The 26459-nt window shown below is 59.8% G+C and overlaps 1 protein-coding gene across 1 annotated transcript; it reads left to right on the top strand.

Annotated features, from left to right (window-relative positions):
- Positions 1-264: 264 nt before the first annotated feature.
- On the top strand, positions 265-26459 carry KCTD5 (potassium channel tetramerization domain containing 5). The gene is made up of 6 exons (XM_036083210.2): positions 265-552; positions 10734-10842; positions 12719-12810; positions 14505-14600; positions 16517-16642; positions 22865-26459. The coding sequence occupies exons 1-6, from the start codon at positions 301-303 to the stop codon at positions 22892-22894; spliced, it is 705 nt and encodes a 234-aa protein (XP_035939103.1). The 5' UTR covers positions 265-300; the 3' UTR covers positions 22895-26459.

Here is a 26459-nt window from a genome sequence, read left to right as displayed (position 1 = left end):
TCTTTGACCGGGGGCGCGGGTCGGGCTCGGTGGCCACCTGCATTCCGGGCCCGGAACCCAGCGTCCATGCGCCGCACGCGCGGGGGGCGGAGGCCGGCGAGCCCCTCGAGCCCGACGCCCGGCTCCGGCCGGAAGGGGGCTCGGCCGGTCGCTTTTCCGGACCGGAACTTCCGCCTGCCGCGTGACACCAGGGCGGGCGCTTTACAAGGGCGGACCCGTGGGCGGGACAGAGCTAGGAGGACGGTATTAAAGGCCGGACGCTTCCGGTGGAGAGGAGCTGTGGCGGGGCTTGCTGGGATCATGGCGGAGAATCACTGCGAGCCGCTGCCGCCGGCTCCGGGCGGCCTCGGGGCGGGGCTGGGGGCCGGCCTGTGCCGCCGCTGCAGCGCGGGGCTCGGTGCCCTGGCCCAGCGCCCCGGCGGCGTGTCCAAGTGGGTTCGGCTCAACGTCGGCGGCACCTACTTCCTCACCACCCGGCAGACGCTGTGCCGGGACCCGAAATCCTTCCTGTACCGTCTGTGCCAGGCCGACCCCGACCTGGACTCGGACAAGGTGAGGGCCGCCAGACTGTCCGTGCCGGGCCGGGGAGGCCGGGCCTGGTGCCCGGGCGCCCACCGCTCTCGAGAACCCCCGGCCGGCCCACCTCGGCTCCCTCTCGCCCTCTCCGCTCCCCGGCGGAGCTTTCCCACACCCCGGACCTTGCTGTGGATCCACTTTCTTTCCCGTCTAGGTTCTCATGGCCCCGCTCTGTGAGCGTCTCCTCTGTGGCCCCGTGTACTTAGTGGCCCTGGGGAATCGGAGAACCCTGGCCTCCTCCTCATCTGCTCGCATTCCAGACGTTTGACTTCACGTTGGCGTGGGGGGGTTGACACGGGTGACCTGCCTTTCCCAGTGACTTGCATTTAGAGAGTTGGCGCTCCGTCGTTTACAGCCACAACACGCTCGCATCGGCACTCGCAGAAGGGGCCGGCCGTAGAGTAATTTTTCAAAGGGAAGGTTGCGCGTGCGAAGGGGTGGCAAGGAGGGACCAGGTAGGAATATTTCGTCAGGCTGCGTCCCCACTGCCCTCCCGAAAGGGTAGGAGTCCCTCGGTTGGTTTGCAGCTTGTCTTTCATTAAGTGCTGGTACTGTTGTGCAGATAATGGAAACTGTTTCGGTTATGACCTTTATGAGACTTGTGTGGCTGAGGAAGAGCTGCTCGGGGTCTGTACGGATTGAAACTCTGAAAACGCTCTATTGTAAGAGTAGTTACCTATATTTATCCGTGGCGGTTCGCAACCTAACTTTCCTGGGTCTTCTCAGTTGAGCGTACATAATTGCACTTGGCTTTGTGCCTCGCCAGCTCAACGCTTGCCAGGCATAAGTCTTCCCAGAAAGATTCAGCTCCCTCTTCAAGTTCGGGAAGGCGGTCGGAGCCCATTCTCAGGGTGGGATGACCTTACGATCAGGAGAGGAGAGCTCCTGAGTTACCACAAGACCACTTGTCGTTGGCAGAAATCAGGGTTTGAGATGTCAGCGCTCCAGTCTCCCCCGCCACCACCCCCAGCTGCTTCCACTGCTCCTTTGACCAAGCTCTCGCCTCAGAGAGAATTGACCTCCCAGAAAATGGCAGGCCTCTCCAGGACAGAAATAGGCTTTTGTTTGCTGTGATTTTCCTTTTATGGCGAGGGTGTATGTTTTACTGTGTGTTTGTTTGTATTAAAACACTGGGCCATAGTGGTCATTCACTGGGATTTCTACTCGAGAGTTCCTGTTTTGTATATTGCATCAGATTTTAAATTGCACTTGTCCACTGGGGTTTTGGTGTGTGTGTGTGTGTGTGGTGTTTGTTTTTGAGGCAAAGTCTCTATTCATCACTAAAACAATTGATTCAGAGCCAATTAACTATAGCTTCCACAGTTAAGTCATTTCATCCCTTTATTTTACTGTCTCAAAACGACTTAAAAAAAACTATGCTCTACTGTAATAACAGTCCTTTGGGGGAGGTAATTAACCCACCAGAACGCATCTGCTGCGGTTGCTTCTTGTCACCATCCGGTGCTTACCCACATTTGATCTCCAAATTGTAAGAGTGAAATCTAGAACATGAAGGTAATGCAGCAGATACAGTTTCTGTCTCATAGGGTAGTCGATAGTAAATAAGGGTGAGTTTTTGTCGCGGGTAATGGGAATTTAACAAAGAGTAATGCTGATTCACATCAATCACGGTAGGAGTGTGCTTTACTTCAAATGAGACACAATGTGTAAGATACTCAGTGTCAGATTCTCAGTGTCATCCCCCCCCCCCCAACTTTCTGATGAAAGAATGTCCCAGAGCTTCACTCCTAGATAATTAGACCCTGAGTGAGGAAGCAGAGGCTGAGGGCAGAGGGGAAGGGGTGTTTGGAGGAGCGGGACGGCCAGTGATTATTACATGATGGAAGAGAAACAGGATGTTGATTCACTTGTAAAAACCTCGAAGCCCTCACTTCATAGTTAAAATGAATGAAAGCATACCTGGCAGATGTCCCTAGGCCTGGACGTCAGCAGCACAGACCTGGTGGAAGGTTCCTGCTGGGCACCTGACTAGTGTTTATTGAGCTCCTGGGCTCCAGCAAGCTAGTGCTTGCATCGGACTTGGGTGGGGGGATTCGAGGGGAAGTTGTTCCAAGGAAGGGGGAGACCAGGACCTTTTGGGAACCTGGTGGGTTGAAGTTCACTGGAAGAGTGCCTGGAGCTTGTGTTTAAACACCGCAGAAGCCTGTGGGAGAGGTGGAGTGATGGAACGTTTTCTGAAGAAGGCAACAGTTTGTTAAGGAGGGTGGGGAGCAGGGCTGCAACTGGTCTCCCTCTCTCAGGACTGAGCCTGGGACCAGCTCTGGACTCCAAACCCTTACCCGTTGGTTTCAGTGCGGACTCTGGGCCCATTGCTGCCGTGCGGTTCTCTTTATAGACCGCCCAAGTATGAATTCTCACTTCCTCCTGGGGCTTCCTCCAGCCGGGCTGTGTTTGGGGTGTTTGTTTCAGCATCTGCTCCCCTGCTGTCTGGGTCATCTTTCTCCCAGGTTCTCGTAAGGGGCGGGCCAGGTGTGACACTCCTTCCCGGAAGTGCTTTGTGAATACTTGATGTGTGATTCATTTGGGTTAAGTCTGTATTCCATGGTACCTGGCCCATTAGGCATTGCTGAAAACAGGTTAGCATTTGTTTAGAGCTGAATCAGCCCCCGTTTCAGTGTGGAGATGCTTTAGGAGTTGAAAGGGAAACAGGAAATACTGCTCCTTGGTGGTTGGAAACCACTCAGGTTAAGTAGGATTTGAGGTGGGTTCAGTCTCTGCTGTCTGAGCCAGGCCTGGAGAAAATCTGAGCTTTTGTCCTTTGATGGGGCCATTGTCCTGCCTTTGGGGTGCAGATTCTGTGGCGTTAGATGGGTCTTTGAGAGGTGGGGCCATCACAGGGCCTCTGGTGACATGTCACTTGCAGTTCTTTGCCTGTGCTCACTCTGGGTGTACTTGGTGTTGGCAAGAGTGTCGGGATTGGAAAGATAGTGGAAGAGATTTTACAGACAACAGCCAAGCGATGAGGGATGTGGGTGGGAGTACAAACTTCTAAGTTGCTTGGCAAGAAAAGTGGGGATTCCTTAGAGTGGAAAGAGCAGATTATGCTCCGTGTAACTAAATCAGAGGCGAAAGGCTAACTTCCCGAATTCTGAAGAGCATCCTGGGCGCCCATGAGAGCCGTGTCGTCCTATCTGAGGCCTGGAGTGGGCAACCCGAGCCTTGGGTGCATTTCATTTCACACTTTGGTCGAGGATGTGGCTCGGAGCGTGTTCGTAGCCCTGGCCACGTGCTGTGGTTGGTCTAGGACCCGGGTGGAGGGAGGGTCTCCCGCCCTTCCCCCGTACAGCAGGTGTTTGCTGGCAGAGCCCACGTTACGTCTCCACGGGGCCCCTAACTGGACAGCCCTGGACCTGAAGCAGCCCGTGATTCTAGGCCAGAAGGTCCTGAGAAAGGACTTGCTTGAGTGAGAGCTTGCTTCAGGGCCTCAGACATAGGCCCTGGGCCTGCAGCTGTCCCCACCATCAGCCATCTGAGGGCAGCCCGGGAGGAAATGGTTGTCGCTGCAAAGCACTTCCTCTTTCTGCCCCCTGCACCGTGACTAGGCTTGGTTTGGAGCCATAGTCAGAACACTGTGGCCCACCTGGCTGATGTTGCAAATTGAGTTTTATGGGAACACTGGGGTGCCCACTTGTTGACAGGGTGTCTGTAGCTGCTTTCACCTGTGAGTGGGTGCTCACAGCTCCCTTCCAGAGACGCTCCAGGTCAGCAGTCACTGGGCCAACTGTCCTTAAAGTCCCTTAAAGGAGCTGGCTCTGCACCGAGGGAGGTTTGTGCATGGCCAGGGTGCTCTCCCCGGACTGCAGAGCGCCAGAAACATCCGGGCTGGCGCTGGTGTGCTGTGGGTATTGGGGAGACGGAGTGTCTTCCCTGGTGGCAGAGTGAGACTGGAGACTCGGGCCTGACTTTGACTTTGACCAGAACTTAACTCGCTGTGCGACTTTGGGGTAAGTTGGTGCACCTCTCTGAGCGTTAGTCCGGGAGTTGCTGTGAGAGTTTAGGAAGATGGTGCAGGTCACACCACCTCCACCCCGTGCCCCGTGCTGGGTCCTCACAGCAGATGGAGATGACTCGCGGTGGTCTCTACTTTGTTTTTAGAAAGAATGCTTTTTTCTCCCCATCAGAATTTGTTCTTGCTGCTGTTTGTTTCTTACACATACTCTCTGAATCACCGCAAACCTTGGTCCCAGAGGGGAGCTCCTGCTGCTCGGCCAGCCTCGAAGGGGAGTGTGTGCGAGCCTGGCCCTCCTGTCCCCCGTCCATCCCTGGCCGCCTCTTGGCGCTCCACCTAGAGCTCCTGGCTGACTTGAGGAAAGGCCCGAGGGCGGCTTCCCAACTCTGGAGCCTGGAGCCTGTGCCACAGGGGAGGGACACAGCTTCCTGGGCAGCCACCGAGTTTTCTTGCAAGAAACTTGAGGTCTTTGAGCCTGAAGACTGTGGCTCTAGGGTTCCAGTCCCATCCGCCCACGTGTTTGGAAGGGGCTTGAGGCATCCACATATGGGTGTGCACAAGTGTCTCTTCCCATCGTCCACATTCTGGTGGGTTCTAGTTGCCTCAGCAGTTGGGCTTCTAGGATCTTGGCCTGGTTTTGCAAGTCAGGCTTGAGTGGCCACAGTTCTGGAGTTGATGGGCTGGGCCAGCTCCAGCAGGGAGGCCGAGGCAAGCAGCAGGGGCACCAACCGAGCCTAGTCACTGTGCAGTGGTCAAGAAGAGGGAGGAGGTTCGGTGACATAGCAGAGGAACCACGGGCCTGCCCTTCGGCCCCAGCAGGAAGGAAGGCTGAACTCTGCACCAGATCTGCCAGCAGGGCCAAGTGTAGGAGGAGAGCAGAGGCCCCCTTGGAGCCCGCAGGGCGGTGGCTGTGGGGGCAGCTGGTGGGGAGGGCTCGAGGGCATCACCGGAGCAGGGGGCTAGGCGTGAACTGTCGGTAGGGCGCCCCAGGGCCTGGGGGCTCTGGGCTTGAGGAGGCCTCGCCTCTGGGGCTGTGGAGGGGCTTTCCGGTGTGGTGCTTCTGCCCCAGGTGATCATGGTTCCCGCCTGTTTCCATCACTAGTTGACTTTCCTGTGCCGGCAATTTTATGTTAAACACACGCACTCACGCCACCAGAATCAGTAATGTGACGTCTGTTGAGGATGTACGTGCAGGTGTTCTGAGGCTGGAATGTCTCTAGGGAGGGGAGCACCTGCGAAATCCCTGCAGATGGACGATCCCTTGCTTTGTGACATAAATCACAGCAGCTCTGACCTGGATGACCGGCCCTCAGGCTGGCCAGTCCACTCAGCACCCTGGCCCCAGAGTGACCTGGCGTCTGCTCTCAGTGCCCGCAGACCTGCTGGACTGAGTGGGTCACTGTGAATCACCCCCATGGATTCCTGGGGACCTGGGGGTGGACCCACTGTGGCTGAATCTGACGCACACCTGCTGCAAGAGGAGCCTTGCGGATGGGCCCTTTCTTGCGGGCACTTGTGTTTGCTTCTGGGCGAGCCTCATGTGAGTCGTGTATGTCATCCTAAATTGGGACATTGTGGGGGTCGGGGCCCTGGGAGCTGGGTGCTCTTTGAGGTCTGAGGGGGTTTGTTGCCAGGGCCGGCACTGAGGGTGAGAATGACCCAGAACCCGGACACATGCACCCTGCGTCGGCCCAGAGCCCTGCTTTTCCCTTACTTCCTGGGTGGGCGTGGGAGTGTGTCAGATCTCAGCACACACGGGGCATCTCAGGGGGCTCATGCAGGGAACGGTAAATCAGAGCCCGCTGGCACTCCTGGATGCCCAGGGGCCCAGCCCGGCAAATCCTGGTGCCTCAGACAAGTCTCTTTGGTCTCCGGGTCTACTGCCTCATCATTTGTAATTGGTGACATCTCAGGCCTCTTCTGGACGGAGGGTTTGACAAACTGTAGAAAACAACAGAGAACGGGGTGGAGGTTGAAGGTTTTGTGTGCAAATTTGGACTGGTCTCTTAAAATGGATAATTTCAGAGTAAAAGCTAAGTATTTCTAATTAGGTTGATTGCAGATGTTTGTGCACAGAGAATTCTGTGCGTTTACATTTAGATTTTAACGGGGAGATTTGACAGAATTTATCTCCCATTTAGCTCAGGACACTCAGCCGTCTTCATTTCCAGTCTCCAGTGGCTGTGCTTTTTCTCCCACAACAAAGTGGTGGCGGAGTCCCGTTTCCTGGCGTGTTTGTGGAGGCTGTGAAGGTGATGGAACGGGGCCAAGTGCAGACGCTCCATAGAGAGCTGTCACGCCAACAGAGTTCTTTTCCATTTAGAATCTTGGTGAGAGTCTCACTCCTCATCGCCATTTCCAGGACCAGCTGGCCCTGAGGGACGAGCAGCGCCCTCTTTTATCTACAGTGCGTTGCTGGGCAGTGCATTCGATCCTGCCCCTTGAACCTGATGGCCGGGTTTTACTTCTGGGTGCAGTGTGGGCAGGGAGAACCTCAGTCTTGGGGGCTGTTTACTGAGTGGCGCAGGTGTGTTTCTGCCTCTTGCAGAACACTTGTTTCCTAACCAGTGGTGTGGGCTAGGGGCGCTGGGTGGGCTCAGAAAGGAGAGGGTGGGGCAGGGCGGGGAGTGGGGGAGTGGTTTCAGGTCAGGATTGTCCTCTCTGCCTCCCTCCTTGTCAGGGCTGCAGTTAAGTGTCTCCTGGGAGAGCATGTGATGTGGGCTTGGCCCTACCTTTGCCCACTGGCTCCTCTCAGAGAAGTGACTGCACACGGGGCTCGTGGCCAGAGCATGATCTCTGTGGCCTGGCTGCCTCCCTGCCTGGGGCCAGTGGTCCAGCAGCCCAAGCTCAGGGATGCAGGGTTCAGACTTCCCGTGGAGACCAGCAGCTCAGTCTCGGGAGGTGGGTCCTACAAGGAGTGGGATCCAGCCGACCTGGGCATCATCAGGCCGCCCTGCTCCAAGTGTGTGTGGACTGACAGCCTGCGGGGAGTTGGCCCTCGTTACGTATTCCTAAGCCAAGGCCGCTTCCCCTGTTTAAAGCCCTTAAGGTACATGTATATTTTTTTTATTTTTTTTAAAAGATTTTATGTATTTATTTGACAGAGTACAAGCAGGGGAGCAGAGGGAGAGGGAGCAGTAGGCTCCCCCCAGAGCAGGGAGCCCAATGCGGGGCTCGATCCCAGGACCCTGGGATTATGGACTGAGCCACCCAGGCACCCTAAGATACATGTATATTTTTAAAGCCAGCGCTTCACAAATAGGTCAGATGCTAATTCAGTGAGAAGTAGGGAAGGTCAGTAGAGGGAAGTGATTTGTGAAGAAAGGAGTCTCCATTCTGGCTCTTTTACACAAAAACACACAGAGCTTGCCACTCTATAAATGTAGCACACGCTTGTATAAATCGAGGACAGGACAGAAAGAGGAGACGAGGGGCCCACGAGTCTCGCCACCAGCCAGCGTTCATGTCCTGCCGCGTTCCTTGCTGCCCGTTGTAGGCGTGAGCGGCCCAGGGTCCTGTCTGTGCGTGCTGTCGCGGCGATGCCCACGTGGCGTGCCGGCGGCCGCACCCCCACTGCCCCCCCAGTCGCCAGGGTAGATGGCACCAAGGTGCTTTTCTCTGGGCTTTTGCAGAAGTGAGCCTAAGATTCATATTCTGAATTGGGGTTTTTTGTTTGTTTCTTTCTTTCTCCGTTTCTGGGTTGTGTGTTCTTCCTTATTTCTGCTGTAGGCTAGAGGGCCCAGGGCTGCGTGCCCCGCACAGTACGTGAGGCACCGGTGTCGGCGTGCCGGCCGCAGTGCTGGGGGAGCCTGTCCCCGGCCTGCCCCCGGCGACGCCCCTCAGCTCTAGAGCCTGCTGCTCCCGCTCAGGTGCTGAGGCGCGTGCTTTTTAAAGAGGTCCTGCTTGTGCGCGTCTGAACACAGAGAGTCGGTCTGTGATCCTCTGGGCAGCAGCCCAGGATAAAGCCTGGTGGAGTTTTGGGGTCTTGGTGTAGGGCCCCCGGCACTTCCTGTGGAGGCTGAACCCTCCACCTGACGAGCCCAGGTCAGAGTACTGAGAGTCCTGCCCAACCTCAGAGTCCATCCGATCAAAACAAATCCCCAAGAAGAAACCGGTCCAGAGAACCTTGGCGGGACTCCATGGAAGAAACCGCTTTTGAGTTTCCCTAAGTGCTGCTCCTCAGTGTCAGGACCGGGCCGGCTGGCTGGTCACTGGCAGGGGGCAGCGCATCCCCGGTGTCGGATTACTCGGGGCACAGCCTGCCACACAAGGCCATTCAGTGAACCTGCTGTTCTGGGTCCAGGCGGGGGGCCCCCAGGCAGCCTCGGGATGAGGGCTCGGCGTGTTGGCGCCCACGTCAAGACAGCCGCGGGGCTGAGCGCACACTGCCTCGGAAGCTCTGGAGCTTAGGCTTGCCCCCCACGGGGGGAGTGCGGTGTGATGATGGTCTTCTCGAGCTAGTGTGGGCCCAGTGTGATAGGGAGGTTCCCTGGGGCGCCCTGTCCCCATTGGATCTTGTCCTTCTGCCAGCTGGCTGTCGAGGTTAGTGGGGAGCCAGTGAGTTGTTCCTGAGCTTGCTGATGTGCACATGTCACGCATGGGGCTCTTTTCACACCTGAGGGTGGGGGTGGAGACGAGCCCCTGACTTCATGGCCACTTTTTACCAGTAGGGAGACTGGTCGAGCATCCTTCTTCCAGAAGCTGGTCCACGGGGTCCTTGGTCTTGCTCGGAGAACAGGCGGGGCCTGGGGGGACAGGAGGCAGGGGTCCACGGGACAGTGTCTGGTGCTTCCTTAGGTGGGTGGGGTGGAGCACGAGGATGAACTCGGGAGGTCTGGGTGAAGCTGGGACGGCGCCTTGGTGGACAGAAGCCCACAGGGGAGAGCAGGCAGTGGCCTGTCCTGGCAGGAGGTTGGGCTGAGTGCCCGGGTCCTGCCCACTGAGCAGCAAGGCTCCAGGTCCCAGCATGCACACATTCAGAGCCCTAACTGACTTGACGTAAGAAGAGCAGGTCTGCAGTGGTGGACGTCAGGAAGCCCCTGGAACCTCCAGGTTCTGCCACACTTGGGTGAGAAATAGGGCCCTAATGTGGCCCTATTGCTTTACGGTTGGAATGCTTCCTGCCTCGCTCTGTCTCTGCATCTGGTGTCCGTAGGCAGTGCACATCCAAGAGCTCCAGGTCTTCCCACCACCATGTTCGCCCTACAGAGATGCTGACACACTGTCCTCTGTGGTCCTGCTCCTGTGGATGGCCCCCCCAGAGCCTGCCAAGCTGACTGTTCCATTGACCTGTTGTGTCAGGGAGGCCTCCCTGGGGCCACGGGGAGGGGAGGTGGGCTTGCGGGAGGAGCAGGATGGCAGCCCGGGCCGGGCCCTGCCCAGCAGACCCACAGCAGATATGCAGTGCCCTCGACGCAGTCAGGTCCATGGCCTAGAGTGGATCCCAGGGTGCCGTCACTCCCCACTAGACTGCTGTGGCCCTTCCTCGCAGACAGTACCCTCCATGCCCGTTACTCTGGGCAGCACTCCCTGGGCTCTACTCCGTGGAGGCGTCTTTCGGGGACTGCCCCCACCCTCGTGCCCAGGTCGGCATGTCCGCACCCCCTGGGCCGGTTGTGGAAGTTTGCTGGGCAGAGGGCTCTAACCCTCAGACAGGCCCCAGGCACTTCCGGGAGGAACCGGGGCCACCCGGTGTGGGAGAAGAGCCTTCTGAAGGTCTGTTTTGTAGACTGCTCAGACTCTGGAACTACTGCCCCTGGGGTGTGGCTCCTTTGGTCAGGCCTCTCCACACGGTCGCTGTTGTGTGTGCCTCTGACCCCGCCCCAGGATAAGAAGGCCCTGCCACAGGTGCCCGGGAGGAGAGTCTGTGTTAGGTTCCTTGTGTTGGGCAACGTTGAGATGCACGGAGGCTGAACCATTCCTCAGCCTCAGTCACCTCGCTGCCGAGTAAATAAAGGGAGGTGAACTTGGCCTAGACCTGAGGTGGTGACAGACAAGGTGCGAGGCTGCCGACTGCCAGAGGCCGCAGAGCCACCTCCCCGAAGTGCTGCAGTGCTGTCTGGTTGCGGGTTAAGGGACACACACGACCCACGTGCCTCTGCAACCCTTTCCACGCGGCCTGGCCTGGAGTCACTTGTGGGGATCCTTGCCTTCCCCGCCAGGACTCACGGTGTTCTCTTCTTTGTAGGATGAAACTGGTGCCTATTTAATCGACAGAGACCCCACCTACTTTGGGCCCGTGCTGAACTACCTGAGACACGGGAAGCTGGTCATTAACAAAGACCTCGCAGAGGAAGGTGAGTTGGGGACAGGGCCCCAGTGGACAGGCTGACTGGTCACTTGAGACAGATTCCTCTGAGCCCGAGCCGCCCTGTGAGGAGCAGGCCTGGCACACCTTCCCCTGCAGAAATCCCAGATGCCTGCGTGCCCTCGCTGGCTCCCAGCTGCCTCTCACCTGTGCCCCATGGGGCAGTAGGCATTTGTCTCCAGGAGGTGAGGGCTGCTGGCCACCTCGTCCCCTGTCTTCCTCCGGGAAGCAAAGACTTCACGGCCAGGTTGACCCGTCAGGACTGCTGTCAAGCGGGGAGCGGGTCAGCTGGGCTCTGGGCCATGTCAGGAGCCTAGTTAGCGATGCTGCTGGGGCTAGGGCTCCGCTCTCACGGCTACTTTGGCTCACACTGTCCTGGACATAGCCGCCGGGTGAGCCCCGGGTGCGCTCCTTCCAGGGCACCTCTGCACCCTCACCTCTGAGCTCTGTCTGTTCTCAAACGGTCCAGCTCTGGGCACAGCGAGTAGGGAGCTTGACGTGTCAGGACCTGAGAGGTCCAGGTGTTTACGCTCTGCGTGGGCTCTGGCTCCTGCCGGGTCCTCTAGTGACTGCCGGGACTGACCTGGGCTCACTCCTTTCACTTTTGCCACTTCCTGGGCCTCCAGACCCGAAGGGGACTTCCGTGTACACGTGCACTCGTGTTGTTTGAGGCGCCTTCCTTGGGCTTGGTGGAGCCGTGCAGTTCTAGGCTAAACTTCACAGACTGTTCCCGGGGCGGCTTGCTCAGAGGCAGGTGCTTGCTGCACACAGGCCCCTGCTGCCCTGCCTCGTCCCCTGCCTCCTGGCCGGCCTCGATCGCCGCACTTTCAGAAGGGTCCATGCAGGGGCGCCTGGGTGGCTCAGTTGGTTAAGCAACTGCCTTCGGCTCAGGTCATGATTCTGGAGTCCCGGGATCGAGTCCCACGTCGGGCTCCCTGCTCAGCCGGGAGTGTGCTTCTCCCTCTGACCCTCCCCTTCTCATGCTGTTTGTCTCCCATTCTCTCTCTCAGATAAATAAATAAAATCTTTAAAAAAAAAAAAAAAAAAAAGAAGGGTCCATGCGGCCACCGGCACCTGGAGCGTCCCACTCGCAAGGCCTCTCAGTCCCCACCCACAGGTCTGAGGGGGGTGGCCGACAGGATGGCACCAGGCTTGCATTTCGTCACCTACACGGCCACACGCCGTCCTGAGAAGTGACGTTGTAAGTGCAGCTGCCCACCGCCAGGCTCCCCGTCTGACTGTGCTGCCTGGGGGCCCAGTTAGGACATGGCCCGGAGCTGCTGGGGCTGCCGGTGTGGGGCACCGTGTAGACTGAGGCCTGGCCAGGGCAGCCAGCACAGCCCTTCTGGAATGTGCAGGAGGGGTCGTGGGGCCGGAGAGTCCCCAAATGGGTGCAGCATGAGTTGCAGCCTTGGGGAAGAAGGACAGCCCTAAACTGTCAAGAGTCCTGGAGCCACCCTCTCAACCGGCCCGGCTTCCAGTGGAATGGGGAAACTGAGGCACCAAGTGACAGACCTGCATGAGGGCCTCACGTGAGGGCAGCAGATGGCCCGCGAGCGACGGAGGGAAGGTTTCCAAGTTCCATCCAGGGGCGCCCAGGGCGGAGCTCGGGGTAGATGCGTGTGCGACAGTGTACCCAGCAGGCCACCTGGAGTGGCACGTGCCAGGAGTGTATTCAGGAAATGGGCCGTCTGCCCTTGATCCTGGGGCGCCCCACTGAGCCAGCAGAGTCTGCATGGGGTCCGTTGGCACGGGGCCGAGGAGCTGCCGGGGGCCAGGGCCAGGCATGGGCTGTAGGTCCACAGAGGGACAGGGGCGGGACATTTATTCTTGGATCTGGTGAAAATTACTTTTTTCTATTCTAGGAGTGCTGGAGGAAGCAGAATTTTACAATATCACCTCACTAATAAAACTTGTAAAGGACAAAATTAGAGAACGAGACAGCAAAACGTCGCAGGTAAGAGCAGTGACTAATAGGCCCGAGCTTCTGAGGTCTGTCACAGTGGTGCAGCTCGCTCCCTGCCTTTGCGCTGGCCAGGGGCGGCCTCTGCACGAGACCCCAGGATCGGTGCTGTCCCTGTCGTGACTGTCTTCCTCGGGAATCGTCCTAATGCCTGACGGGCCTGCTCTCTGGCCATGTCCTGTGGCACCGCTGTAGCCACACACTGAGTGTGTTTGTCCGTTCCTGCCCAGCCCACCCTTAAGGGTCTCCACCCCAGGGGCAGGGGACAGACAGTGCCGCAGAGGAAAGTCCAGGGACGGAGAACAGGGAGGCTTCCAGTGTGGACATCTCAGGGAGTGCATTGTAGCAGGGCGCAGCAGGTGCAAAGGGCCTGCGGCTGGCAGTGAGCTCAGGGTAGACGAGGGTGGGGTCCTGCAGGCCAATGTGGGTTTCACGAAGACGTGGCTTTTCCTGGGAGAGGAGAGCAGTCAGGGCTCTGTGTGCCTGCCTGTTGGGGCTGATCCCCATGTGGAGCCCACATGCACTTGGCCAGTCCAGCCACTCTGCTGCCCGTTAGCCCAGTGTGTGAAGCAGGCCATGTCCGGCATCTTATGCAGAGGCAGGTGCTGGAGGGGCTGAGCTCCGCCCTGGCTGGCAGAACGGCGAGCCGTCTCCCAGTGAGCAGCTCCTCGGGGGGGATGCCATGAAGTGGACATGCCCTGAGAGCCGCCTCGCTCATCTGGAGTCTATACCCACCTGAAGCCCCTTGGCTGCCCCGTCCCATCGTGGGCCCTCCCACCGGCTGTCTGACAGGCCCCGAGCTAGAGCTCTCGGCCTTTGTGAGACGCTCGCTGACGGCCTGGCCACTCAGATTGGCCATGGTGCCCCCAGCCCTGTCTCCTGCGGGAGCCCCTCGGGCGCCAGACAATGAGGGAGGGGTCCAGGGAGGGGGCAGGAGACCTGACCACGGGCTCCCGGGTCGTCTCTGGCCATTGGCTGCCGCACTCCCCTCTGTCCAGCCACCCCACTAAACACGTAGTATGACCCATGCCTGCAGCACTGAGGCCTCTGCGTGGTGGGCATAGAAGAACTCCTCCTCGGGGCCTGGGCCAGGAGCGCCGGTGTCGTCCCTGTCACAAGTGAGCGCACTGGGGCTGTGTGATAGCCAGCCCCCTCCCGGCTGTGGCCACCCATCACACTCGCGCCGAACGCCGTGGCCTCCTACCAGAGGAGCAGGTGCAGGGGGGTAGGCTGCTGGCTGGCAAGGCCCCGTGGTGCTCTGAGCACCAGAGACCGTGCCTGGAGCGGAGGATGGTGGGTGGGCGCCTCGGCGCCTTGGGTGACACAGCAGCTTTTCGGAAGCCACCTCCCCCAGGGAGGGCCCGGGTCTGAGTGCCGTGGGCGGCTCCTCAGGCCCTCCCCGCCGTCCCCTCCCAGCTGCCTTCCCTCACGTCCGCAGTCCTCGCGTGCTCACATCTAGCTCAAGGTGCCGTCGGGATTTCAGGAGCACAACTCACTGAACTTTGCAGTTTAGAAATAGAGACCTGTTGGACGGCGGATGCGGGGGAGAAAAACAGCTGTTCGGCCTGTTTTGCTTTGCTGGTTGCGTTCGGGGTCGCTCTGTGCACCATGACCTGAGCCTGAGGGGGACGTTAGCCTCCCTGGGTCCTCCGCGGGGCGTGTCTCATCCGTGGCTGTGGCTCTCCCAGGTGCCGGTGAAGCACGTGTACCGTGTGCTGCAGTGTCAGGAAGAGGAGCTCACTCAGATGGTGTCCACCATGTCTGACGGCTGGAAGTTCGAGCAGGTGAGGCCCCAGGGACCAGTAGTGAGGCGTCGGGGGCCTGTGGTGGCCTGTCACTGTCCTCCGGCACCTCGCAGACAGCGGCCTGTGCCCTGTTCTGACGGGATTGGTCACGGGTGTTCAGGTGGGGCGGGTCGAGTTGTTCTAGGGCCCCTCCCCACAGAAGTCCCCATCCCCGCTTCCCCACCCTTCTCTCTGAGTTATCCTTCTTACTTGAGCCCGTGCTTTGCGGGGACTGTTCCCTGTGCTTCCATCTGGCATCTCTGTGTGTGTGGGATTGACAGCCTGCGTGCATCCCGGCCTGGCCCCACCTTCCCGTCCCCTTGCGTCCCCTCCCATGCTGGCTGAGCAGATGGTGGCTTGGGCTCCTTTGTGTTGTGGTTGGCACAGATGCCCTTCCCAGTGGGGCTGCTCTGCGGCCCCCCAGGCCCTTTCCTGCCCTCGGCTCTGGCGCAGCTGTGCCCTCCACTTTGCCGGCCTGACATGAGGATGTGGGAGTGCTCCTTCTCTTCATGGAGCCCGGGCTCCCGGCCTGTGCAGCTGCAGCCCACTGGCTATGGGCCCAGGAGCACGTCCAGGATGCTCACCGATTGGCCAGTACCTTTTCCACAAACCGCTCACTGTTCCTGTCCCTCGGGCAGGTTCGAACTAAGGTTCGGACCTGTGACCCTCCCCGGCCCCCAGCCCCAGGTCTCACCTGCCCTGCTCGCCAGGCCCCCTCGGGCCTCAGAGCTTTCTGTTTCCATCCAGTGTAGGTTCCAGCCACGGCGAGTGGTCCTGCCGGGAGAGAGGGTGGGAAATTACAGGCTCACCCCAGCCTCCTTTCTAATTAAGGCCACACCTTTTCTTTGGGTCTTTTGAAATGGGATCATACTGTAGAGCATGCTTGGAGTCCCCTTAAATGTCACTGAGACAACTGCAGTGTTTGTGTCCTCCCTCCAATCGGGCGGGGGGTGGGGGGTGGGCCTGAGGCTGTCAGGGCTGCTCTCTGTGTCCTCTCACAGTGTTACCCGCGTGCCGGGGTCCAGGTAGAATCTGACCTCGTTACATTTGTGCCACAGACTGTGCAGGGACAGAGGTCCCCTCCCATGCCCCTCGCGTCCTCCCTCGCTGTGCGGCCCAGAGAAAGGCTGGGGAGATGGGGGCTGCAGGCACCGGGCAGGGTGTTGCAAGGTCACCCTCGCTGGGAACAAAGCACCTCTGTAGCTCTCTCGCTGAGAGGGAGAATCTCCTGCCTCCTGCGTGGGCCTCTCCCTTCCTCTCTGTGTTCAGCTTGAGGGTTTAGTCCTTAGCTCCTCTGCGCGGATCCCAAATCATCACACATGCCAGGTTCCTCTCCTGTCCCTGAGTCTTTGTCTCTGGAGGATGTCGTCCTCCCGGTTCTTGCCAGCGAAACTCCAGAACCAGTCCCGTTTGATGAGAAATGCTCTACTTCCCAGAAGCAGGAGCTGGGACTGCTGTGGGGAAAGTAGGGTAAGAACCCTGAGTGGTGTTGGCACCAAGCCCAGGGTCAGCCAGTGGTGAGCGCCGAGGCGAGAACAAGGTTCCGAGGTTGGTTCAGATGAGGCTTGCGTGCCCTGTGAGAACACGGTCTGCATGCAGACCCACGGCTCCATCTGCACCCCCGGGGTCCGCAGAGGGCACGGCACACGTCTCCAGTGGCCGGCCCGCCGTGCTCTCCCGTCTCTGGCCACACAGGCTACGCTGCCCACGCACTCTCCTTGCTTGGCCTTGCCCGCTGCCCCCACACTGTCCTCGTCCTTCCCACGCTGCTGCTCGTGGCACGCCCGCCCCTGGCCTTCTCCATCGCCCCGAGTGCCAGCTGTCCCCGGCGTGCGCTCATGGGCTAGAGTCTCCCTGCCGGCGGGTGGGCTGGTGTGCCGTGCTCACCCCATGCTGCTGCTCTTCTGTCCTCCCAGCTGGTCAGCATCGGCTCTTCCTACAACTATGGGAGTGAAGACCAGGCCGAGTTCCTGTGCGTGGTCTCTAAGGAGCTGCACAACTCCCCGTATGGCACGACCAGCGAGCCCAGCGAGAAAGCCAAGGTGGGTGACCACGGGCAGGCGGGCGCTGGGCCAGCTGGGCACAGCCGCGGACCCTCCGGCTCCCGCCTGCAGAGGGGCTCATGGGGTGGCGGCTGCCCTTGGCGGAGTTGGGCCCCCTCTCGTCGTCTCCCAGCTGCACAGGCTGCCTGGCGGCTCGTCCATCTCGTGCTGTCATTCCTTGTCACAGAGTTCTTGCCTGATGCGTCAGCAGAGTCCCGGAAGGAAGGACACATAGGTCCCGTGGCCTGCGGGTGGTGGAGCCAGGGGTCTTTGAACAGGGGCTCCCCCTGGAGGCAAGCCCCTGTGGCTTCTGCAGCCCATGCCCTCTGCCTACACCTCTTTGGACAGGCAGAGTTGCTTCTGGAAGTTTGTCTTTTGATACCATTTTAGATGGTTTTCCTGGGGACTTGAGACATCAGGGCTGGAGAGGGGGGCCACCCAGGTGGCACCTGCCTTAGCCACATCCATCCATGTGTTGGGGGTCGTGTTTGGTTTGTAAAAGGTGCAGCAGATCCTGCAGATGCTCTGATTTTCAGACTCCTCGGAGTGTTGGCTCAGCCCGGGCCGTCCCTGTGTACTGGCTCCATGCTGGGCGTTGGTGCTTCTGTCTTCCGAGGAGGGCAGGGGTGGCCATGCCGGGTTTCGGGGTGGCCTTGGGGCATGGGGCAGCAGCTGCCATCTTTTCTGGGGTCGCTGGCTCCACCTGGTGGGACTCCTGGGCCTTGGAGGATGGTGGTGGCCTGAGGGCCGTGCAACCAGCTCTGAGGGGGGCCAGGGAGGTGGGGATGGGGCTCTGGCAGGCACCCCCACAAGCTCAGAGCCCCGGGGTACCTGAGTGAGTGCAGGAAACACCAGAGCCTGGAGGATTTTAACTGATGACGTTAAGTCGGGGGTTTCTGATGCTTCCTCAGACTCTTAGCCCCACCAGGTGGCCTCTGGTCAAAGCCACCGGCCCAGAACTGCCCTGTGACCCTTTCAGGGCCTTCCTTGGAGGTGTGGGCTTAGGAACAGACAGCGGAGTCCCCGTGCACGTTAGCCTTCTCGTGGTGGCCGTCCTCACGAGGCTCATGGCCGGGTGAAGAAGTCCTGCGTCTTCCCGGCAGGGCGACGGTCCATCACACGGGGCGTCCCCGCCCTGGCCCACAGCACCGTAGCTGCACATGTGGGGGCGGTGCTCGGCCTGGGGACGTGCTTCCCGTTGAGTCGGGTAGAAAGTGACACCACCACCACCCCCCCAAGAGCCCCCAGCCTCATAAGGAGGCACATCTTTCTGAGCAGTTGCAGAATTCCTGTGTAAGTTGTTCATTTTTAGAAGCTTTGATTTCTGAGCTTGAGAAGTTTTCATAGCTGTGCTTTACCAGGGCAGCCGCCTGAGCTCATTTTCCTCAGGTAGCTTTTCTGCTGCAGAAAGGCTACGTCTGTGCCGTGAGGAAGCTCCAGGCATGACCCCAAATCCCTTTGTTTCTGAAAACGTGCCCTGTTTTTCTCTCCAAAAATACCTGGGTCTGAAGTGTGGCAGCCACTGTGGCTCGTAAACGGGGGCAGTGACAGGAGCTCCCCAGGAGGTGGAACGTGGTTGGAGCCTCCAGAACGCCACGGAGAACCATTGGGGCTGGATTGGGGGCGGTAATCTGGGGACACCGGGCACAGCCTGGTTGTAGCAGGGCGCCAAGGGTCAGCCTCCCGGCACTAATGGCCAGTCTCCTGTCTCAAGGCGGGAATCGGGTGGGCAGCTTAGTGAGGGCAGCGGTCCACACAAGGGTGGCCCACCTCAGCTGCCAGTTTGGGGGGCCTCCCAAACCCCAATCTGAGATATGCTGGAAGCGCTTGCAGGACTCACTGAGGGGACCCTGGGGTATGGTTTGTTGCTCGGAAGGACAGAGAGGGAGGGCTCAGGTCCAGCAGGGATGGGCGCGGGGCTCCTCTGCGGAGTTGGGACAGGTGGTAGCACGCAGAGAACAGTGCCCCCCAGGGTGTCCCCCGCCTCCTTGTCCAGGGATTTTACTGCTCTCGGTGACACACAAGATCGATTGATAACTGATCAATGACTGATCGCCCACTTGCCTGATCACAGTTTCCAGCCCCCTGGCCAACTGAGCCCTCCCCTATCTTATTCTTAGACCGTCCCGTGTGGCCTGGAGATCACAACCTTTCCAGGGCCAGCAGCAAAGACCACACCTCTATTTGAGCAAGGTTCAGTTCTTCACTAAAAAGAGGGAGGGAGGGGTGCCTGGGTGGCTCAGTTGTTAAGCGTCTGCCTTCAGCTCAGGTCATGATCCCAGGGTCCTGGGATCGAGCCCCGCATCGGACTCCCTGCTCAGTGGGAAGCCTGCTTCTCCCTCTCCCATTCCCACTGCTTGTGTTCCCTCTCTCGCTGTGTCTCTCTCTGTCAAATAAATAAATAAAATCTTTAAAAAATAAATAAATAAATAAAAAGAGGGAGGGAGAGGTCTGGAACCTTGGGAGCGCCAGGCCTGGGGACAATGGGGCACAGGAGATGCCCACGCCCTGTGTTTTCCTCCATGGCATGTCTGGGCACGTGGGTTCGGGGCCCAGGACCCCCACATGAGACTGGCCCATCTGTGCTTCACCACCCAGCACAGGGGGGTTCCTGCCCCCGAGCACCCATGCTTGCCGCCGCCATGGGAGACTCAGCCTCTGCGGGCGGGCTTCCCGGCTGCCGCCCCATCCCAGCCTGCACTAATGGTGCCCTCTCTTCTCCTTTGCCGCATGCTGCGTGCCGAACCAGAGCGACATGGGTCACAATGGGAATGTCTCAGATTAAGTGTAAATGTCATGGTGAGTTCCGTCACCCTTTCATTGACCACTCACTTTAGTCTCCTTGACCCCAGCCCTTCCTCCACTGCACTTTATGATTCCTCTAGTGGACAGAACCTTCTGTGTTAGAACCTGACTGTAGATCTCCAGCGGAGCCAGCCTGTCTGGGGCGGGGGGGGAGGGGGAGGGGCTGTCTGTCTGTGTCCTTTAGGATGTCTGTGGGTGGCATCGGGACCTCGGCTGGGGTGCCTGAGAACCCTGTGTGTCAGGCTTTGGAACGACCTCATTGCCGTGGATGTCTGCGGGCAAGGACACCGGCCGCCCCTGCTGTCACTCTGCTGTGGGCTCGGGGCATCTCCTCCCCTGAGCCTCAGGAGAGGGTGCTGATAGAGAGGAGTCTGTGAGGACCTTCTGTCTGTTTGCCCTGTGATGAGGGGCTCCGCGGACGCTCCGTTGGCCCCCACCTGCTCCTCCCATCCCTCTTCCCGTCACCCGGGTCCGGAGCCCGACTGTGCTCACCACTAGCAGGGGCCACCTGCTCTGTGCCCTCATCGTGCACACAGGGAGTCGAGGCCCAGAGAGGGCAGGTTACAGGTGGGTGAGCCACGCATCATCCACAGGGCTCCCCTGCTCCCTCCAGGCCCTCCCCGCCCCCTGGTCGTGGGCCAAGCCATGCAGATTGGGGGCCCCTCAGCTTCTGCCCTGGGAGATGCTTGGAAAAGGCGTGTAGCCATCCAAGCCCTGGAAGGTTGACCGCCCAGCCATGAGAGGTCTGGACTGGGAATTGCAAATGGAGAGTGGCATTTCCGTTTTTAGTTCCTTTCTGGTGATTACATACATATACAACATTCTCAGTTTTGCTTCTTGATCCACCAGTCCTCAAGTATTTGTCACCTGGCTCTGTGAGACAGTTTGCCGAGCCCTGGTCTGGACGAGCGTGGTCCATCTGTCACTTCAAACTTTTTAGTAGCCACGTCGAGAAAGTCAAGAGAAACGTGAATTTAAGCTTATACTGTTAATTCAGTACACGCAGGACGTCAGAAATCACGGAGGTGTTTTACGTTCCTCACTCAGTCCCTGGAAGCAGACGTGTGGTTTGTGTCTGTGGCCCACCTGTGTTCGGAGCGGCCGCGCTGCGGGCTCAGCAGGCACCTGACCTGGCCCGGCGGAGCATGAGCACAGCTTGCCGCCTGTGATAGGAGCAGGTGGTGGGAGGGGCCGGTCACACAGCAGCCCTGGGTCCGCACGGTGGGGTGGTGCCCCCTGCCTGGGCCCGTCCGAGGGGGTGCTGCCTGGGGGACACTGCTGGTCCCTATGGGCGGCTCCGGCCCCACTGTGGGAGGTGGCCCAGTAAGAGCCCATCCCGGGCAGAAGGGCTGTGACTGTCACAGGTCTAGGCCCGGTTTTCTGTCCTCGTCAGGAGACAGTTGTTGGCTCACTCTGGTGGGGCAGCCTCTCTGGTGTGGTCACCTTGCTCCAGGCCACGTTTCGGTTGCACAGGCTTCATCCTCTCCACTATGGACTCAGACACTCCCTCTCCTCTGCTGGGCTCCCATGGAGTGAGGGACAACTCTTCATGGGCTCCCACAGAGTCCACCTTGCCCTACAAAAAGCAAAGACGATGGGGCTGAGACCAGCACTTTGGGAATAGCAGGGACCTGCGTGTGACCATCCTGGGTCCCCTCCCCAGACCGCATCCCTCTGACAGGGGCCTCCTGGGCTTTCCCACCCAGCTGACAAATCCTACTAGATGTAGGGTCTGTTCTTGTCTGGGCTGAGGAACATTCAATCCGGGACGCTGTTCCCCTATCACAGCGGAAGGTGCACCTTACAGAGAGCGGAGTGGGGTCCCAGGAGGTGGGCACAGAGGATAGGAGAGCATGAGACCATGCCAGCTGGGTGTTCCGGAGCCCTCAGACGTGGCAGGCAGAGGCCCAGGGGCTGGCAGGGGTGTATAGGGCACCAGGGCAGAGGCTGGAGTGACCCTCAAGAACTTGGGCCTTCTTGAGTGGCTCAGAACAAGCCCTTGGTGAATGTGAGTGACTGGCGTCCCCGGTCCTGTGTCCTCGCTGCTCTGGGCAACCCCCCCTGGCCTGGGAGCAGGTGGCTGCGGGCTGGCGGGGCCTCACTGGGAGGCAGTGAGCTGCTTTCTGGCCAGAGGGTCCATGTGGGCCTGGACCTGGTGTGCGCGGGCTGGCCCCTCCCAGGGCACAGTCCCACCTTGTGCCCGGGTCTGGGCTCAGAGTGTCCCCAGAGCCGTATCTGGCAAATGCCCCCAGGAGGCAGCTCTCGCATGGCCGATGACACGGGCTGCCGTACAGTGCTGGCTTCAGCTGGGTTGGGCCAGGCTGGGACTCAGGCACTTCTCATGGTTACGTGGTGCCTAGCAGCTGTCCTGCCCGTATCGATCGAAACAGCGAGAGATCTGCCGGCTCTGAAGCCCCCACCTGCGGACACGGGGTGGTCCCATCCCTGCTCCCTGGGCTGCATGGGGCTCAGCTCTGCAGGTGTCCACCCGTGCTCAGGGCTGAGGGAGGCTGGGGGCCCTCTCTGTCCCTGAGATGCCGAGGAGGGAGGAGTGAGAGGGACAGGCATGGTGGCCAAGGGGCAGAGGACTCTGCAGGGCTGCAGTGAGGAGAGGCCGGCACCCTTGAGGCAGGGGGGCCAGCGCACTGAGAAGCAAAATGGGAGGCCTGCCAGGCAGCGTGTGGGCTGAACTGATGGGTGTGGAGGTGATGGGGCAGTCCTGGGGGCCCAGGCTTAGGGGTCGTGTGACTGGGGCAGGGTTGAGGGGACACTGAGGGGACATGGTTTGTGATGGGGCAAGGAAGAAGAGCAGGTTGAGGCGGAGACCGCTGACACCCTGAGGACCCTGAGGGTCCACGCATGTCTGCAGCCTAGGACCTAGCCGGGCTGGAGACTCAGGAGTTGGTGCCTATCAGGTGGGCTGTGGCACCTGCAGGAGGAGAGCAGGGGCAGCCATCGGGGGGGATGCTGCGGGGGACCTCTGGGCACTTGATAAGGAGCCAAGTCCCAAGTGTCCCCCCCCCAACACACACACACACACACACACACACACACACACCCCTAGGCCTCCCCGAGGTGGCCCAGGGAGGCGCCTAGTAGGGGACGGGCTGGCTGCTGTGGTAGGAAGTGGGGGTGAATATGCCTGCCATGGGTTGGGATGGAGATCTGGAGGGACTCCAAGGGCCAGGAGGTTCGTGGGCCGGCCCCTGCAGCAAGGGTCTCCCAGCCTGTTCTTGGCCCCTGACCCTCCGTGCCAGCCTCCTCGGCCCCCTGAGCCACCTGCAGGCGGACTTGGGGTCTTGGGCCCTGCTCCTGGGAACAGGTGCTTTGCTTCAGGGCCTCATGGCTCCCAGCTGGCCACAGGCCGCAGCCCCATCCAACACCTAGGTCCTCATTGTCTGTGTTTGGCGTTTTCAGATTTTGCAAGAACGGGGTTCAAGGATGTGAGAACACAGTGTTGACAGCTGAAGAAACATTTTATCTTGTCCCAAGTTGCGACGATCTGCCATGTGGAGGAAGCTTGGCCGTGAGAAGAAACCTGCGTTTGACAATTTCTCTGTAGAGATTTGGGTGTGGATCCTTTTTTGCCTCTGAGGTGGGTGGTGAGAGACGGGACCAGCTGTCTGAGGCCAGGCGTCCCCACTTGGAGGAGGCATGCTGGCCGGGTGGGTGTCCCCACGGGGGCCTCCGTGAGGCATTCCCCGGGCTGCATGGGCCCGAGGCAGGATGCTTCCAGCCAACCCCTGTAATCACCGAAGGTCATTTAAAGGACAGCGCTCTTGGTGCTAACATAAACAGTCTGTGACGGAGCCTGGGCCTTGCTGGTAGGAAGTGGCCGCAGCACTGTGGCCCCAGGCTCTGGGTGTCTGCTGGTCACCCACACGTGCACCAGGCCCTGGTCCTCGGGTCAGGGAGTCCGCTCTGCCTCCCCGGGAGGAGTGGTTGGCGATTTGCACCCCTGGCGGGTGGCTCCTGAGAGAGACGGCCTCCACGTGTTCACTACTTCCTGGGCCTCGGCCCCGAGGCCCGGCCTCCTTCCGAGCCAGGCTCCCCGGCCTGACCCTGCCTGGAACAGTCGAGGCTTCTCCACTTGTATTTTCCAGGCCAGAGAACTTTGCGTCCCTTCTTCCCTAGTGTGGACGGACTACCCTGCGTTTTTACTCCTTAGAAATGCCTACAAGCGTTGCCGCATTTGGGACTGATGTGTGAAGTCATTGACAGGGACGGAGCAGTTTGTGTGGTGTGGCCCGGCCATGGGCCTGTGGCGGAGCTGCCACCCGTCAGTGCCTTTGTCTCGCCTGGGATGGAGGTCGGGGCGGGAGGCCTGTCCACCTGGCTTCCGGAGCGGAGACTCCAGGTCACTCTGAAAACCGGATGTTTACACAAATCTCTCCCTCTTGCTGGCTCGCTCCTTTTCTTTGTCTAACTATGCAGTTCTCTCTGGGGTTTGGGGTGTTTGAGACTCTGGCGACCCGCACGGGCTCTGCACGGGCTCTGCCCGCGGGACATGACGTTGGAGCGACTGGGATCCCTGTAAACAGCGCTGCTCGCATGCTTTGAGGACAGATCTTTCCTAGCTGTCGGGGGGCTGTCAGAGCCCGGTGGGGGGTTGGCTTGGACGAGCAGCTCTCTGCTTCCTCGCCAGGGCCGCTGTGCGCTCTGACTGCCGCCGAACAGGGCAGAGGCCTGGGCGTGCTTAGTTTCCAGTGCTTCCGGAGGCTTCTTGCCTGTGCCCTCTTCTTTGCCAATAACCTGATTAACCAAGTTCTCCGGCACCCGGGATTTACCTCCTCCTTTCTGTAAGGTCTCTTGTACATTGTTAAATGTTTGGCTTCAAATTCATCGCAACCTTTCTAGAGGGCACGTTTAGGGCCCGGCGACCCGTCCTCCCGGTGAGCCCGGGGCGGGGGCAGCCCCTCGTTGGCCTTGGGGTGTACCTGTGGGCGCTGCTGGCCGCGTAGCGTTGTTTGATCTAGGACCTTGACATAATAGATAGGCTTGTGGTTTTTTAATTTAAAGATATTAAGACTTAATTCACTAAAATTTATTCTAAGGGGATATTTATACTTTTATACTTTTTTAGGTATCCGTATTTTATCAGCTTACAGTTTAATGCCTAAGTTTCCCCTGAAAATAGCAAATAAAATTGTGTATTTATGAATGAGAACAACTGTAAGTGCCTCAGAATGCATGGAGAAGGGTCTGCTGCAGAAGCGCTTCATGGGCTCAGGGTGGCCCCGTCCGTGGCCCCATCCATGGGCTGTGGTCTGTGGCCTGCCCTGCGAGGGCCCGTCTTCCCCCCCTCGGCTGGGCCGCCTTGCCTACCCCCTGCTGGCATCCTGCGCCCTCCCCCGGGACAAAGATCATCTTCGAGTGACATGTTTAAAGCACGCTCATCCTGCCCAGAAGTGCCGGCTCCTGAGACGTTTCTCCAGTCCTGGGGTGCCTCCCCCATCCCCCATCCCGGCAGCTGCTCCGGCTTCCCCCACTGGCTGTTGTTCGAAAGCTCTGGGCCGCCCCCCCACACTTGGGGGAGAGCCCCCCTGAGGCTGGCTAGGATGTCTTTGACCCCAGCCTTGTCCGAGTGTCCATCCTGCTTGCAGGCGTGCCGCTGGCCTGGCCAGGGCTCCCAGGGTCCTGGGGCTTTGTCCTGCTGGCCCAGTCTGGGGAGCAGGACCTGCTTGCCTGGGGGGGGGTGCTCAGTGTGCAGCCAGGGGCACATGGGGAAGGACTCCAAATCCTGCTTCAAAGAGTTGGCTTTCCACGGAGACTGACTTGGCATCTTCCAGCTCTGATGCCAACAGCAAATCTGAACGTGTCTCCTGTCCAAGCAAAGGACTGGAAAGAAGCCAGCCGCCCACCCCTGTCCCGAGACTGAGGACCCTTACTCTGGGTCTCCCGGGCAGGGAGGGAGCCCTGCCTCTTGAACCTTGCGCTCCAGCCTGTCTGCTGGGGGTAGGTGTGGGGAGGGCAGGGGCCCAGCTTTCTGGGCAGCCAGCCCGGTAGCTCCAGCAGGCAGGACAGAAGAGGGAGGCGGGTGCGTGGGGTGTGCAGCTGCTGGGCCCCCCCGCTGAGCCCGTGTCCGGAACCTTCTAGGGCCCTGCAGAGGGGCAGGCAGCAGCCCTGGTCCCCTGGCCTGGCTTCTCCTCCCTGCTGTGCTTGGTTGTGTCCACCCAGCAGGTCTTTCTGGCCTCGTAACATCCTCCGCAGAGCAGGAGGCAGTGGCTGGCTCGGGGGGCCCAGGGCCGCAGCTGTTCGTCCGTCCCTGGGAGCCTGTGCCCTCAGGCCGGCCGGGTGCCTCAGAGCTTGTGTGATCAGTGGCCTGGCCGGGGGCAGACACAGCTCCGCTCCAGCCCCCGGGTTGAGAGGGACTTGGTCTCTGGCTTTGACTTGCACACACACCCCTTTTCCTTCCTCCTGCGTGCGTCCCGCCTGCCCTGTCTTCTGAGCACCTGACCTTGGGGTGGCTGCATCAGGCTCCTTCTCCCTGCACAGATGCTCCAGGGCCTGGGACTCAGCACAGGGTACAGGGCCAATCCTTTGACCTCACAGCCATGGCTGACCTCTGGTTCTTGAGGCCAGAAGGGGCCTGGAGAGCTGGCCCAGTGGTTTTCCTTCCTGGGGCTCCCACAGGCTGATCGTAATGCGCACACAGGTATGGATTTCCGTGCTTGGCTGCAGCCCCCGAGAGGTCGGCCCCCTCCTCCTGTTTCCCCTGCAGGCCGCTGTGGTTGCCCCAAGGTGGGCTTTTCGCTGTGGGCCCCAGCCTATGCCGGAGGACAGTCTCCTGGTCTGTGCCTGCCTGCTCTCTGACACCTCCGTCCACCCCCTGGCAGGTGGCTCTGAGGCTTGGCAGCACCATGGAAAGTTGTGTATGAGCTGCCCCCCTGCCCAGGGTGGGAGAGGGGACGGTGACGGCAGGGCAGTTTCTCTCCTCAGCCCCTGTCCCAACACTCGTCCACTTGCTGTGGGTGTCAACTGCATGAAATAAACCTCTCCCTTTAAACCCCCA

This window comes from Halichoerus grypus, chromosome 6 (assembly GCF_964656455.1).
Source record: "Halichoerus grypus chromosome 6, mHalGry1.hap1.1, whole genome shotgun sequence".
Taxonomy (NCBI): Eukaryota; Metazoa; Chordata; class Mammalia; order Carnivora; family Phocidae; genus Halichoerus; species Halichoerus grypus.
Note: the sequence above shows the minus strand (reverse complement) of the source record. Positions and strands in the feature narration are given on the sequence as shown.

Coding starts and splice junctions, on each gene's coding strand:
- KCTD5 (XM_036083210.2), top strand. CDS start 301: ATGGCGGAGAATCACTGCGAGCCGCTGCCGCCGGCTCCGGGCGGCCTC. Junction 553..10,733: donor CCGACCTGGACTCGGACAAG/GTGAGGGCCGCC, acceptor TCTTCTTTGTAG/GATGAAACTGGTGCCTATTT. Junction 14,601..16,516: donor ACGGCTGGAAGTTCGAGCAG/GTGAGGCCCCAG, acceptor CTGTCCTCCCAG/CTGGTCAGCATCGGCTCTTC.